We start from the raw sequence: 16,874 nt of genomic DNA, 5'->3' as shown, positions 1-16,874 counted from the left end.
GAGGAAGGCACTATAAGAGCTACCAGAAGTGTAAAAAGCCTCCAGTAGTTGTGCATTAAGTTGCTGTCAACAGAAACCGAAGCTGGGAATAGCCATTTCGAATTCTTCTATCCAGGGTGTTGTGTTAGCTGGCTGGAATATATTTAAAATCTATTTGTTTACTGTTGCCTTAACGGGGGTGTAACTGGAAGCCAGATTACTTAGGGTTTTAGGAGTTATTGTAGTAATAATTTGTAGACTTAAGTATGTGCTTGAAATCTATTTGGTCAATAAATGTTTAATTTAGTTATGTAAAAAAATGTCTAGAGTCTTGGTGAACTTATTACTACCGAATTCAGGGCACACATCTTAAAATAAAATACAAATTGCTAAATCCTTGTGACCACGTGATCAGGTTTCCCTTGAGGATTTGATCCACCTGGCACACATCATCTGCCACGTCATAACAATAGCCATAGCATTACTTCTACCCCCTAATATTCTAGTCCTTGAGATATATAAAGGCCAGCATTCCATTAGCCTCTAGTTATTTTCTGTACCTGTTCATGACATTTTAATGATTTTTATACCTGGACCCCCAAGTCCATTTGGATCTACACAGGTTCTAGTTTTTCACCATATAGAAAGTACTTTGTTCTATCCTTTTGAGGTCCAAAGTGGATGACCTCACATTTGCCTATGTTGAAATCCATTTACCACTGTAAATTCACTTAATTTATGTTTTGTAATTGTATGCTTCCATCTACTTAGACTGCTTACAATGCCACCTCCCTTTGTAACATTAGCAAATTTGGATATATGGCTTTCTATCCCATTGTCTAGGCTATTAGCAGATGTGGTGCATAGTTGAGGCCCCAACACAGATCCTTGCAGGACATCGTTAATCACATCTTGCCAATTAGAGTACCTGCCCATTATCTATATTTTCTTTCCCCCATCGATCATCCCATTTCCTAACCAGGTCAATAATTTGACTTCAATTCCATGGGTTTCAACTTTAGCTAACTTGTGTAGAAGCCATACGACAATTAATACAAGTAACCTTTCTTCTTTGCTTGTTTTCTCTTCAGTTTCATAAGTCAAACTCTCCATTGTTTTGAAAGACAGGAATGACCTGCCAATTTGCTGCAATTCAACTTTGTTTTTAGCGATTTCATGCTGCTGCAAATCAGTAGTCAATAGTGATACAAGCTGCAGCACCCAGAATATTAAAACGGGCGGAAAGGGTTTGAAGTAAATGCTATAAAACGAAGGTCACAAAAAATGCCTTCTAGCATCATTTTATTCTAAAATATCACAGAATCCATGGCAATATTTCACAACAATCTCTAGTTAGGAACTAGAGATAGTTTTAAGTTATTTGTGTATGCATGTGTGTTAAAAATAAACTATAGCTTTTAAGTTTAATTTTTTTTTATTTGTGGGTTAAAAGAGTGAAACCTGGGTTTTGATCACTTCAGGATGTTGCCTGCAAGTCTGTGGGTTTGTTTGTTTACCTGCATTTTACTGAGGTTTTACGACCCTTGAAGTGAAGTGGAGAGCTGCGTTTCAAGGGGTGGGGGCAGTTAGTAGCTTAAGGAAGTTAAAACAAAGATTGCTGAAGAAAATAGGCCTACAAATCTTAGATGAGTTGCTCTAAAGTTAAAGTAACAGTGAATGTCGAGTGAATTCTGGATCTCAAGGGAGGTACCAAGTTGTCAGCAGTCTACTGGGAGAGAGAAATGCAGGGAGCACGTCCTAAAGGAAAAGGAGAAAGGTCCCAAGGAGACCTTTAAGCTGAGTCAAGGAACAAGAAGAAGAATCAGAAACAGGTCCTGTTCAGTGATGTTAGGGGTGGGGTGGGGGGGCGGTGTGGTCTGGATCCTTACAATAGTTACCGAGAAGTTAGAAGAGGTTACTCTTTCTGAGTAACTATTGGTGTAACCCTGTCAGAACCATCGACGTTTGCGATTTAAGTTGCATTTTCGCATAGTTCCCAGTGCTAGGCGATCGCCCAGGGGAAATTTGCGCTTCTGGGTGATTGCCATGCAAACCTTTACCTCTGAAGTTCCAGGAGGGATTCTCCAGCCCAACTGTGGGGTAACCCCCGCAATGGGGAGCTCGGAAGTTAGGGCCAAAAAGTCAGTTAAAGTCAATGAAATAAAAACCTGCAAGCATCAATTAAAATCTATACTAGATTCAATAATAATAATATTCACTTAACAATAATAACGTCACACAAAATGCTGCAGCATTGCTCCAGTGCAATGTATTAAGTTAGGACAACAGGAGCATGCTTCAGTGGGGGAGCATTTAGTGAACAGGGATCAGAATAAAAGGTTTAGAATAGTTATGGAACATAAGAAATAGAAGCAGGAATGGACCATAAGGCCCCAAACGTGCTCCACCATTCAATACGATCATGGCAGTTCTTCAAGCTTAACTCCTCCACCTCCTGCCCGCACTCATATCCCTCAATTCCCTGAGACACCAAAAATCTGACTCAGCCTTAAAGACATTCAATGATTGGAGCATCCACAACCTTCTGCAGCACAGAATTCCCAAGATTCACAACCCTTTGAGTGAAGAAATTTCTCATCTCAGTCTGGGCATGTTCCCATGATAATCAATGGCATCACCATCATCAAATACACCACAACCAACACCTTGGGTGGGAAGTCCACCACTAGCAAGAAACCTTATTAGATCAGGCACATAAATATTGTGTCTACAAGAGTAGGAGGCTGGGGATTCTGTGACAAACAACTCAATTCCCGACTCCCCGGAGCCTTCCTACCACCTATAAGGCACAAGGTTGAAATTTGATGGAATACTCTCCACTTGTTCAAATGGATGCAGTTCTAACAACACTCAAGTAGCTCGACATCATCCATGGCATAGTAGCCTACCTGATTGGCAACCTATCCACCACCTTAAACATTCATTCGCTCCATCACCCAGTGAACAATGATTGTAGTGTGTACCTACTACAAGATGGATTGCAGCAACTTGCCAAACCTTATTTGAGAGCAATTCCTAAACAATGATCTCTGCCACCTCAAAGGAAAAGGGCATTAGGCACATAGGGTTACCACACCATCCAAGATCCCCTTGTTTTGGGCAGGAGGGGGCTTACTTTAACTAGCACTAATTTCTCTTACCACCAGCCCGTAAACAGAAAGGTGCTTTGATTGGTTTCCCTCTTTATAAGCGGCGGCCTATTTCCCAACCCCTCAGTTTTTGTGCGATCCAATTTTCTAATAACCCCTCCAAGCCACACACCATCCTGACTTGGAAATATATCGCTGTTCCTTCACTCTGTCTGGGTTAAAATCCTGGAACTCCCTCCCTAACAGCACTGTGGGTGTACTTACATTACATGTACTGCAGCCGTTCAAGGCAGCAGCTCACCACCACGTTCTCAAGGGCAATTAGGGATGGGCAATAAATGCTCGCCTAGCCAGCGGCACCGCATTAATGAATAAAAAAACTCCACAGCAAACTTGAGAAAGGATGAACTAAAAAAGGGTTAGTTTATTGCACACATTCAAAACGGGAAAGGAAGGTCGCAACATCGTCTCCACACTCAGACGGTGTGGAGAGGGATAGAGAAAAGAAGGTTTTACAATGCAGAGATCACAGAGGAAAGAGAGGGATAGAGAACTAAGGTTTTACTGTACAGAGACAAATATTGTTTCATGTGGGTTCCAGAGTCCAGAATCAAAATACAATGAGATATTCCTTCACTGAGGTTGGTGGGCTGAAAATTGATGCTGGATAATTTATTTTTCCATTGGTGTTGACTTCACACGATGAGATAGGCAAGCAGAGATGAATCAGTTTTGTAGGCAATGGTACAGAATTTACATCAGAAGCAGTGTAGATGGGGGCCAGGTGTTCAAACTGGCTCATTTTCAGTCAGGCTGCTAATCAGATGGTAAACAGCAGATTCAGCTTTTCAGTTCAGCAAGGCAATATTACTTGTTCCACAAGCCAGAGGCCCTTGTCACATGACTTCCACCTCTCCACCATCTTTGACAAACGATGCGTATCCATCGTCTGGATTCCAAAGACTGTTAAATGTCTCAGCCATTAGGAATCGAAAAGAAGGTTGCGGTCCCTTTGTCTTAGCAGATGATCCATCCCCTTCTGGCTAGCTGGGATTATTAAATGCAGATGGCCTTTGTATAGCTCTCTTTGAAGTTGGGTTGTACAGTCCACAGTCGGTCGTTCGTGTCTCTTCAGCGATAACAAGGTGCAAGTTTTCCCAAAACTGCCAAGTAGCTTCTTTTATTCGGGGGTCACAGACAGGCATAGGGTCAGCCATTTTAAAGGTCTTTGTTCAGTTTTAAAATTTTGTAAATAAAAATATATTTTCTAAAAATATGAAGTATGAGGTCTTAGTCTCTTACACTCTCCAAATCATACCATCCTGATGTGGGCATATTGTCATTGTGCAATCACTGGGTCTAAATCCTGAAACTTCCTATCAAACAGAACAGTGGGAGCATCTTCGCCAGATGGACTGCAGTGGCTTAAGGTGGTAGCGGTTCAATACCAACTAGGGATGGGAAATAAATTCTGACCTTGCTGGCTGGAATGGCGATGGACAGCCATGGATAGAGTTGCAAAGGAGAGGTGCTAAATTAAGGAGCTGAAAGCACAGGAGCCACCTTATATTTCCATGAAACATTCCATTTCTTGTTACAATCTCTGTAGAAACCAATAACTTTGAAAAAGAAATTTGAACTTCCAGTGGCTGAATGGAAGGGTCACACAGCAAAATTTCAAGTTTGAAGATCTTTAGTGTAATAAACACAACACTGACCAGACAATACTTCAGTGAGCAACTATAAACTGTAGAAATTTTCCCCTGATTTAACTTCTAAAATGACCAAAAATCACATTCCACCATTATACTTTACTCTGTCCCTTAAGTGGTCACTTCATTCTCCAGGAACCAGTCCAAAGTGATTCTCAGCTCTCAATGGCTAGCTTCCATTTTTCTTTTCCATGCCAGTAACTTCAATCCCTGAACTGACTTTCATGGTGAAGGTTACCCTGGAGATCCCTTCCTCTAGCCAAAGCTAGGCGATTCTTCCAAATAGTTTAAATCCTCATGAACCTGTTCTCTTCAATCCGAGTAAGAGTTCCCATTGCATTCTGCATGGTGAACAATAGAGACTGGCTATCACTATCGCTCCACTCACTCATTCACTCCCTCTCTCATACACAGATTCTTGCAGACTGACCTATTTGCGAGGTTCAGGGATATCTTAAGGAAAACCCTATAACCCAATACTACAAAGGCTTACCCTCTCAAAGCCTGTCTCCACCGCAATGTGAATCACATGGGCCTTGTATCCAGGTGGAAATGCTAATTTGTTATCTTTTAGCCCATTTCAACTTGAAATTAAATAAACAGTTTAAACTATAACTCTTTACAAAACCTGTCATTCCTAACACCGCCTTGAGAGACTTGGAGGCTAACAGTTTACCCAGTGTCATCACAGATGCCCTTGCCACTGTCTGCTGGTGTGACCATCTTCTAAATAAATCAATCTGGACCTCACTGTCTCCATAGCAACCAAGCCACCCAGGCTTGCTGTTGAGCAGGATTCAGAGCAACATTGACTAAACATTATTTTAGTAGGCAACTTATACTCTGAACTACAGAAAAGATTCCCCCATTTAACTTTTAAAGCAGTCAAAAATCCCTTCCCCCAGGCCAGTTAGCTCAGAAGATAAGAGTATGGTGCTTAATAGCACCAACAACACGGGTTCAATTTCCGTAACAGCCAAGGTAGTTCTTAGGGCCTGCATCTTCTACTTGCCCCATTGTGCTATCATAGGATCATTGAGCCATGATTAGTAACGCGCCTTCAACTGAGGATGCTACATGAAGAGAGAGAGAGAGAGAATGACCAGCACTAAACAAGTTATCATTTGCAATGATCCAGGCTTAGCTGACTCCAACTGCAATGACCAAATTCAATATCAAAACATTGTAAACCTCCCTTAGTCCCCATGAGAACATCAGCTTTGCTCAACAACTCCATGAAAATCTCATCCAAAGCCCCACCACTATGTCCAAGCTTTCATTGAACAGCTTGGGTTGAATGGAACATTGAGGAAAAAACTATATGTTTACATATTTTAAATCAACTCCACCTCACAATTATTATTTGTACAGTTTCTGTCCAATTGTCAGTGTCTATTTGAAGTTCTACAGGAGGACTGTACCAGACTCATACTCTTCGGAAAGTACGGAGATGAAGGCCTTTGGTGCATTGACATAATGATCTAAGTAACTTTGATTCAAGCTGAAATATTTAAAAATAGCTGATATAGTAATAAACAAATCAGAAACTTTGTCAGCCTTTACCTGAACATTAACCTATCTTTTCAGGTGCTGTATATTTCCAGTAACGCACTCAAAAGGCTCCTTGAAGCCACATAAATTTAGGTGTTTTATCTCAAAGTTCACGTATTTCAATTTTTCTTCCTCTTAGCAGGTATATCAAATTATTCAGGAAATTTACAAGTAGCACAATAAATTTTTTACATAACATATTGCTCATTTCAGAGAGCTAATGCACTGACTGCTAATTTTAAAATCGTTTTAGACAAGGTAATCTTACAGCATAGCTGCAGACCTCCCTTCCATCTAGATTCAATGAGGCTGAATTTCTGTAATGTTTCTCCTGCTCGTCGACCATAGCTTTGTCGGAAGACCTATGGAAACCCTGGAAAAATAGCATAAACAGTAATAATAAAGCTTTTCCAGGGTTTCCATGGCTCTTACACCGGCATTGCGACAGAGAAGTGGGAAAACCCGCAAAAACATACCCCACAAACCCAACACAAAAATTGCTGGAAAAACTCAGCAGGTCTGACAGCATCTGTGGAGAGGAAGACAGAGTTAACGTTTTGAGTCCGTTTGACTCTTCATTAGAACTGAGTCATACAGACTCGAAACATTAACTCTGTCTTCCTCTCCACAGATGCTGTCAGACCTGCTGAGTTTTTCCAGCAATTTTTGTTTTTGTCTCAGATTTCCAGCATCCACAGTATTTTGCTTTTATCTTAGCTTTTACCCCCCAAATCCAAACCTTGCTTTTCATTTTAATCTTGTCGGTTAGCCCGAATTAAATTTGCTATTGTTTACGCTACATCATACAGATTACATGGAAATTGAAGTGTTCCTACTCAAGTTATTGTACTCCCACCAGCCAACTAGACAGCATCAAAATACAAACAAATCAATGCCATAGTAAGGTCATCAGGCACTCTAACACAAGAAAGAAAGAAAACAACTTCACGACTGCTTACCTAGATTGACTTGTTGCTGGTCCATCTGATCCTGGTTGAGCTATGTCAGGTGTGAGAACATAAAGGCTATTATTCTTAGGCAAGTGAAGAGACCTCAGAATAGTCTACAGATGGGGAGAAAAACAAGTGATCAAATTCAATCTCAAGGATTTAAAACAGATCAAAATAATCAGAGAATAAAATGACAAAAACAAAAAATCATCATCAATCATGCTTACAATCCAGGAGGCTAAATCCTTGAAACACAATCTAAACAGCACCCAAAATGTCTGGTCACCTTGGTTCTCAACTTAACAACAAGAACACAAACCTCAAACGGTATGGATTCTCGCAATAGAATACATGCATATGAAAATGAATAAAGATATAAATTATTTGTGATGTTTTTGTTCGTGCTACTTCAGTCTTGGTGGTTTGGTCCTAAATAAAGCCCTAGAAAGGATCAAAAGTGGCAGATCTGATAAATGTTGGTTTCTCTCAGTACATCATCACAGCCATGATTAGCTCTCCAATGAAGTACACAAATGTATTTTACTAATGGAATTTATTTCATATATGTGATGGCAATTACATAAATGCATTACATAGGGATTGTAAGACTAAAAGACCAAGGGCAACCTAATTCACCTTCTACCATCCTGATACATGATGCAACAATAAGGGAGTCATAGAGTAATCATAGAATTCATTTCCAATCAGTCTACAACAGAACCAATAATGTTGCAAAGATCATCACAATGGTGGACAGCTTTGGAAAACAGAAAATTTTGGAGCCATTTCAAAAATACTCCAGGCAATAAAGTAAACTAAAATACAACAGGCTGCACAAGAAAAGAAACAAAAATCTCTTATATACAAGATGTTTTACAATTATGTTTCACATTAATAAAACATGATGCTGCAGATGATTCAGCAGCTGCTTAAAAATAATTTGCTATTGCAGCTACCTCTTCAAAAGCACAATCTAGCAGTACCCTGCTGAATTTAACAAACAGCAAATGTTAGTAAACTCTACTATAGCACTGCACAAATATATATGCGACCAAGCTCCTTGGGGAAAGAGATGAATTGTTCCAGATTTTGGCCATTTATTTTATGTCTGCCTCAGATGACGGCATTAGATAGGCTTTTTAAAATTCATTCATGGGATGTGGGCATCGCTGACCAGGCCAGCATTTATTACCCATCCCGAGTTCCCCAGTTCAGAGGACATTTAGGAGTCAACCACATTGCTACAGGTCTGGAGTCACATGTAGGCCACAGGTAAGGACAGCCGATTTCCTTCTCTAAAGGACATTAGTGAACAAGATGGGTTTTTACAACAATAGACAATGGTTTCATGGTCATTATTAGACTTTAATTCCAGATACTTAAAGTTGACAAGTCACTAGGACTAGATGAGATGCATCCAAGAATACTAAGGGAAGCAAGAATCAAAATTGCAGAGACACTGGTCATAATCTTCCAATCCTTCTTAGATAGAGGAGTGGTGCCAGAGGACTGGAGGATTGCAAATGTTACATCCTTCTTCAATAAAAGGTGTATGGTTAAGCCCAGCAATTACAATCCGCTCAGTTTAACTTCAGTGGTGGGGAAGCTTTTAGAAACTATAATTAGGGGCCAAATTAACAGTCTATTAGACAAATGTGGATTAATTAAAGAAAGCCAGCACAGATTTAAGGGCGACTTGCGTTTTAACTAATTTGATTGTGTTTTTTGATGAGCCAACAGAGAAGGTTGATGGGGGCAATGTGGCGTACATGAACTTGCATTCGATAAAGTGCCACATAACAAGCTCGTCAGCAATGTCAGAGCCCGTGGAATAAAAGGGGCAGTCGCAGCATGGCTATAAAATTGGCCGAGTGACAGGAAACAAAGTTGCGGCAAACAGTTGTTTTTCGGACTGGAGGAAGGTACAGGGTGGGGTTTCCCATGGGTCGGTATTATAACCCCTACTTTTCTTGATATACATTAATGACCACAGGGCACAATTTCAAAACTTGCAAATGACACAAAACTTGGAGGTATTGGTTTCTTTACTCTTTCGCTGGACATGGGCATCATTGGCTAGCCAGCATTTTTATAGCCCATCCCTAATTACCCTTGAGAAGGTGGCAATGAACCACCGCCATGAACCACTGCAGTCCATGTGGTGTAGGTACACCCAATGTTGTTTGGAGGGGAGTTCCAGGATTTTGACCCAGCAACAGTGAAGGAACAGCGATATAGTTCCAAGTCAGGATGGTGCGTGGTTTGGAGGGGGACTTGCAGGTGGGGGTGTTCCCATGTATATGCTGCCCTTGTCCTTCTTGGTGGTAGAGGTCATGGGTTTGGAAGGGGCTGTCAAAAAAGCCTTGTTGACTTGCTGCAATGCATCTTATAGATGATACGCACTGCTGCCACTGTGCATCAGTGGTGGAGGGAGTGGACGTTGGTGGTGGTGGTGGATGGGGTGCCAATCAAGCAGGCTGCTTTGTCCTGTGTGTGTCAAGCTTCTTGATTGTTGATGGAGCTGCATTCATCCAGGCAAGTGGAGAGTATTCCATCACACTCCTGACTTGTGGCTTGTAGATGGTGCACAGGGTTTGGGAGTCTGTAGGTGAGTTACTCACCACAGAATTCCCAGCCTCTGACCTGCTCTTGTAGTTTTTTTTATGCCTGATCCAGCTTCTGGACAATGATAACCGCCAGGATGTTGATAGTGGGGGATTCAGCAATGGCAATGACATTGCATGTCAAGGGGAGATGGCTTGGTTCTCCCTTGTTGGAGATGGTCATTGCCTGGCACTTGTGTGACGCGAATGTTACTTGCCACTTGTCAGCCCAAGCCTGAATGTTTTCCTGTCTTGCTGCATATGGGCACGGACTGTTTCAATATCTGAGGGGGCCACGAATGGTGCTCAACATCGATCAATCATCAGCAAACATCCCCACTTCTGACCTTATGATGGAGGGAAGGTCATTGATGAAGCAGTTGGAGGTGGTTGGGCCTGGGACACACCCTGAGGAACTCCTGCAGTGATGTCCTGGGGCTGAGATGATTGACCTCCAACAACCACAACCATTTTCCTTTGTGCTCGGTATGACTCCAACCAGCAGAGTATTTCCCCAATTCCTAGTGACTCCAGTTTTGCTAGGGCTCCTTGATGCCACACCATCAAATGCTGCCATGATGTCAAGGGCAGTCACTCTCACCTCACCTCTGGAGTTCAGCTCTTTTGCCCATGTTTCGACTAAGGCTGCAATGAGGTCAGGAGCTGAGTAGCCCTGGCAGAACACAAACTAAGTAAGTTGTTTCTGACTAAGTGCCGCTTGATAACACTGTTGACGACTTCATTCATTACTTTGCAGATGATCGACAGTAGACTGATGGGAGCTAATTGGCTGGGTTGGAGTTGTCCTGCTTTTTGAGGACAGGACATACCTGGGCAATTTTCCAAATAGTTGGGTAGATGCCAGTGTTGTAGCTGTACTAGAACAGCATGGCTAGGGGTGCGGCTAGTCCTGGAGCAGGTTTGAATCCCACCACAGCAGATGGTGGAATTTGAATTCAATAAAAATCTGGAATTAAAAATCTAATGGTGATCATTGCCAATTGTCATAAAAACCCATCTGGTTCACTAATGTCCTTGAGGGAAGGAAATCCTTACCTGGCCTGGCCTATATGTGACTCCAGACCCACAGTCTGGCTGACTCTTAACTGCTCTCTAACAAGGGCAATTAGGGATGGGTAATAAATGCTGGCCTAGCACATTCCATGAACAAATAAAAAAAAATTGTCAGCACCCCTAGCCTTTGTAGTATCCAGTGTCTTAAGCTGTTTCTTGATATCACGTGGAGTCAATCAAATTGGCTGAAGACTGGCATCTGTGACGATGGGGACCTAAGAAGGAGGCCAAGATGGATCATCCTCAGCACTCCTGGCTGAAGATTGTTGCAAATGTTTCAGCCTTGTCATTTGTACTAATGTGCTGGGCTCCCCCATCATTGAGGGTGGGGATACTTGTGGAGCCTCCTCCTGCATGGAGTTGCTTAATTTCACCATTCATGACTTGATGCAGTGAGACTGCGCAGCCTAAATTTGATCTGTTGGTTGTGATCCATGGGATTGTTTAGCTCTGTCTATCCAATGCTGATTTCGCTGTTTGGCAGGCAAGTAATCCTGTGTTGTAGCTTCACTAGGTTGACACCTCATTTTTAGTATGCCTGGTGCGGCACCTGGCATGCTCTCTTGCACTCTTCATTGAACCAGAGTTGATCCCCCGGTTTGGTGGTAATGGTAGAATGGGAGATATGCAAGGCCATGAGATTGTGGTTGTATACAATTCTGCTGCTGTTGATGGCTCACAGCATCTCATGGTACCCAGTTTTGAATTGCTAAATCTGTTTGAACTTTATCCCATTTAGCACAGTGGTAGTGTCACACAACACAATGGAGGGTATCCTCAATGTTAAGGCAGGACTTCGTCTCCACAAGGACTCCTACCAATACTATCATGGATAAATGCATTTGCAATATGTATATTTGTGAAGACGAGGTCAAGTAGGTTTTTCCCTCTTATTGGTTCCCTCACCACCTACTGCAGACCCAGTCTAGCAGCCACATCCTTTAGAGCTCAGCCAGTTTGGTCAATAGTGGTGTTACCGAGCCACTCATGGTGATGGACATTGAAGTCCCCCACCCAGAGTAGATTCGGTGCCATAACCACCCTCAGTGCTTCCTCCAAGCACTGTTCAACATGTAGGAGTACTGATTCATCAGCTGAGGGCAGTAATAGGGGATAATCAGCAGGGGTTTTCCTTGCCCATATATGACCTGATGCCATGAGACTTCATGGGGGTCATAGTCATATTGAGAACTCCCAGGGCAACTCCCTCCCAACTGTATACCATTGTGCCACCACCTCTGCTGGGTCTGGCTTGTCAGTGGGGCAGGGCAAACCCAGGGATGCTGATGGTTGTACCTGGAACATAGTCCGTAAGGTATGATCTGATAGTATGACTATGTTGAACCGTTGCTCGACTAATCTGTGGGACTGCTCTCCCAATTTTTGCACATGCCCCAAGCTGTTAGTAAGGAGGGTCAACCGGGTTGGGTTTGCTGTAGTCTTTTCCAGTGCCTAGGTCCGGTGTCATTCCTTTCTATGACCTTAATAGTGGTTTGATACAACCGAATGGCTTGATAGGCCATTTCAGAGGGCAGTTAAGAGTCAACCATATTGCTATGGGCCAGACCAGGTAAGGACAGCAGATTTCTTTCTGATTTCTTTCCTAAAAAGGACATTAGTGAACCAGCTGGGTTTTTATGAAAATCGACAATGATTTCATGATCACTATAACTGAGAATAGCTTTGTAATTCCAGAACGGAATTTAAAATCCACCAGCTGCCATGGTGGGATTTGAACCCATGTCCCCAGAGTATTAGTCTGAGCCTCTGGATTACTAGTCCAGTGACATTAACACTGCACCATTGCTTCCCCAGGTGAACTATGAAGAGGATAATAATAAACTTCAAGACAACATAGACAGGCTGGCTCAAGGCACAGGCAAATAGCAGATGAAATTTAATGCAGAGAAGTGTAAAGTGATCCATTTTGGTAGGAAAAGCAAAGAGAGGCAATATAAGATAAAGGGTACAATTCTAAAGGGGGTATAGGAGCAGATGACAGGGGATATATATGCACAAATCATTGAAGGTGGCAAGGCCAGTTGGAAAAGCGGCTAGGATCTGGAATGCACTGCACGAGAGTGTGGCGGAGGCAGTTTCAATCAAAGCCTTCAAAAGAGAGAAAATTTGCAGCATTATGGGAAAAAGGCAGGTGTTTGGGGCGGCGAGTTGCACTTGTAGAAAGCTGGCACAGACATGAAGGGTCAAATGGCCTCCTTCTGTATAACCACTTTAGGGTTCTATGACCCAGGATACGTTGCTCAGTTTAAGAACTCTTTCGTGTCAGACTTATATGAATACAAAGACAGCACCAACTCCACACAGCTGAAGATAGCAAAGGCGTGGAACCACAGTTTAAGATTCTATTGTGCCTTATAAAATCCAAGAGAGGTGAGGTATTTTCACCTAAGCATTATCTGAATTGTCACAAGGTCAAGAGCCAAGTTAAGTTCAGAAGTCAGACTTATCAAAAAGAGAAAATGCAACACAGCCAACCAACTTTAGACTGTTATCAAGTAGAGCCAGTTATCAGTGTGCAAAATGGTACTCTGCAATGGTAGTCAAAGCATATTGGTGCCGATAAAAGTTCAGTAAAACTGGTACATAGAACATCAGCGACAACTGTGCCACGCAAAAGCTTTTTCTCACTTGAAGATTACAAATAAGAGGCGAGCAACATTACCTCCTGAAAATGTAAACAGATTGGTCTGTATAAGCAACTGGCTAAATCAGGCTTGTCCAGATTTTACGGTTAGGTGGGTGGGGTGTTTGGGAGGGGGGGGGGGGCACAATTCCTTTTTCTTCCTCACTCAAGGGACCAATGAGCAAATTTCAGAAAGATAAGGTTCGACACAACTTTAAACTGAATTTCAAAATAAGCTGAGGTATTAAGAAAAGAAATAATTGCTGAGTAATAATATAGCAGTGCCAATGCAACAAGTTGTTAAGTTAAAAAAAACCAGAGTAATTAGTAAAAATGACCAGAGCGCGAGAGGGTGAGAGCGCATGTACCAGGCTCACTACCAGTCTCAGGATGCTCACTCACTCACCCTCATATCGTGTGTCGGTACGTGTGTGTACATGTGCACGCGTGTTGGTGACAGTGAGAAACCCTAGAGTAAGAGCAAGACACATTCCCTCCCTCCCATCCCCACGCTGCTTCCCTCCCCACCCCCACCCAGACACACTGCCTGCCTCCCTCCCTCCCCACCCTCACGCAGACACACTCCCTCCCTCCCACTCCACCACCACGCACTCTCACTCACACTCCCTCCCTCCCACCCCCACATACACACACACTCACGCGATCTGAGGCCCCATGGGCAGCCCCTCCTCCCCGCTGTCCTGGCACACTGCTTCCCCCAGGCCTGCTCCCCTGGGCCTGCTCCGCAGCACACTGTCCCCTCCAGTCCGAACTGCTGCTGGTGCTCGCTGCTCTTCCAATCACAGATTGTTTCTCTCCCACATTTGCTGCTGATGGGCTTACTATCAGCAGCAAGCATGCGAGACAAATAGCCTGTGATTGGAAGAACAGCTCCTTGCAGAACCTTCCATTCAAGCTCATCTTTTGACCCACATTTTGAAAACTGGCTCCAGGGGCCGCATCCGGCCCGCAGGCCATACGTTGGACAAGCCTGGGCTAATGGTAGCAAAAAACAGAATTGAAGTTCTTTTTGGACTCTTAGGTACATTTCTTTTGCCTGTATTTATGCAACACCTAGCAATTTTCTTTCGAATTTGCACTTTTGGATACTTTGGCCAGATCTTCTGGTTAGCAGTGATGCTAGGGCAATCACCGCTGACTGCGAAAACATCTGTGCTCTTTCCATTTAGCATTCTTCCAGCCAGAACCTCTAATGCCAGCCGCATCAGCGATGCTTCAGCACAGCTATCCATGGGGAACACCAGCGAAAAGGAGCACCACAGAGGGCATGCTCCCTTTTTACAACATCAGCTGCTGTATTTAGCTAAGTTTTTAAGGGTTTCAAAGATTTTCAGTGGATGAGTGAGAGGATGGGTGGAGGAGTGAGCCCAAGTCTCCGTCACAGAGCAGTATAAGAGACATTTGTATAGTGTCTCGACCAGTGCAAATCAGCCTATTGGAAGTTTAAACTTCCCAGGCAATTATAATATCTGTGCGGATGTCAGAACCTCCACTGGATCCCAACGTACAACACCAACTGATGGTCAGTGCATCACCACTCCTGATACCAGACCTGATTCAAAAGTTTTTGACAATGTCTTCACAAATAGTTCAGTTTGAGATTTTGTATATAATGGCATGAAATAATATATGTATCTAACAAAAAAAGTTGAGTGGTATCGGTAAAATAATTATATCAATTAAACATTCTAATAAAACCGTGATTAAAATATTCCAATAGTGATAAATCACGATTAATTCTTTTAATCGTGACAGTCCTAAAGAAAACACAACAAGAAGATTGTGCAAAATACACCATGGTTAGACATCTGGTCTTTAAGCGGTACTGGGGAGGAGGGTGTGAAGCTTATTTATACTGAAGTTTGCAGGGGAGTCCTTTGTCGTGGTGGTACTTGGGTTTAGTCATCGATTTCAGTCACACTCCGGGTCGGTCCTGGTCTTTTGTAGCATTATGCAGAGACTGCTGGAGTTAAGATTATAAACTGTAGACTATTAAAGCCTGTTCCACCATTCATTTAGATTATGGCCGATCTGAACCTCAATTCAATTTATCAACCATTGGCCCATATCTTACATACCTAGCAAATCTATTGACCTCAGTCTTGCAAATTTCAACTGACACAGCATCCACAGCATTTGGGTACGTGTGTTCCAGATTTCCACCGCCCTTGATGTGAAAACATGCTTCCTGATTTCACTCCTGTATGCTCTAGCTCTAATTTCACAATTATGCCCCCTTGTACTGGATATCCCCACCAGAGGAAACGGTGTCTCTGTATCTATCCTTTCTAATCTCTCATTTTAAAGGCCTTCTTAAAATCTCTCAATCTTCTGAACTGAAAAGAATATAAGCCAAGTAATAAAACCCATCCTCATAATTTACCCTTAGTCCTGGTATCATTCTGGCAAATCAGTGCTGCACCCCCTCCAAGGACAATATATCCCTCCTGAGTTGCAGGATCCAAAACTGAATGCAGTGCTCCAGGTGGAATCTGACCAAAGCTCTGTACAACTGAAGCACATCTTTCTCCCATTTTAAAGGTCAATATTTTATTACCCTTTTCGATCACTTTTTGTACCAGTGCACAAGCTTTTTGTGGATTTGTTTACCTGGACACACAAAATCCCTTTGCTTTTCCTCAGTTCCTGGTTTCCCAATATTTAGAAAATATTCCAATTTGTATTGCTTGGACCCAAAGTAATGACCTCACATTTTACCACATTGAACTTCGTCTGCCATAGTTTTTACTATTCACTTAACCTGCCAATCTCTTTTTGCAATTTAATACTCCCATCTTCACAATTTACAATACCCCCTAACAACATTATCTGCGAACTTGAATATACAGCCTCTATGCCTTCATCCAAGTCACTGATGTAATTGGTAAAAAGCTGAAGTCCCGATACAGATTCCTACAGAACACCACTTGTCATAGCTTGTCAAAGTTCCTTTATCCCTAGTCTCCTACCTCCCAACTAATCAACCCATTTCATTTTTGCTGATAATCTCTTGTGCTGAACCTTGTCAAATTACTTCTGGAAGTCAATATAAATACATCCTCAGACACACTCTTATTCACCATGTTAGTAATCGCCTCAGAAATTTCAACTAGATTGGTCAGATGTGGCATTCCATACCTATATCTATAGATTCTTTTTAATCAGTTTATAGTTGTACATATGCTGTGACACACTGTCCCTGATGACAGATTAGAGCAATTGCCCCAATC

The 16,874-nt window shown here is 42.5% G+C and overlaps 1 protein-coding gene across 2 annotated transcripts in view; it reads right to left on the bottom strand.

Moving 5' to 3' along the window:
* Positions 1–16,874, bottom strand: part of faf1 (Fas (TNFRSF6) associated factor 1) — a 383,193-nt gene that overhangs the window by 306,276 nt on the left and 60,043 nt on the right. For both annotated transcript variants that reach the window (XM_078561145.1, XM_078561146.1), the window contains exon 6: positions 7,312–7,415. In XM_078561145.1, coding sequence (XP_078417271.1) covers positions 7,312–7,415 — 104 coding nt within the window. The remainder of the gene's footprint in view (positions 1–7,311; positions 7,416–16,874) is intronic.

The sequence above is a fragment of the Cetorhinus maximus genome, chromosome 17 (genome assembly GCF_964194155.1).
Source record: "Cetorhinus maximus chromosome 17, sCetMax3.hap1.1, whole genome shotgun sequence".
Lineage (NCBI taxonomy): Eukaryota > Metazoa > Chordata > Chondrichthyes > Lamniformes > Cetorhinidae > Cetorhinus > Cetorhinus maximus.
Note: the sequence above shows the minus strand (reverse complement) of the source record. Positions and strands in the feature narration are given on the sequence as shown.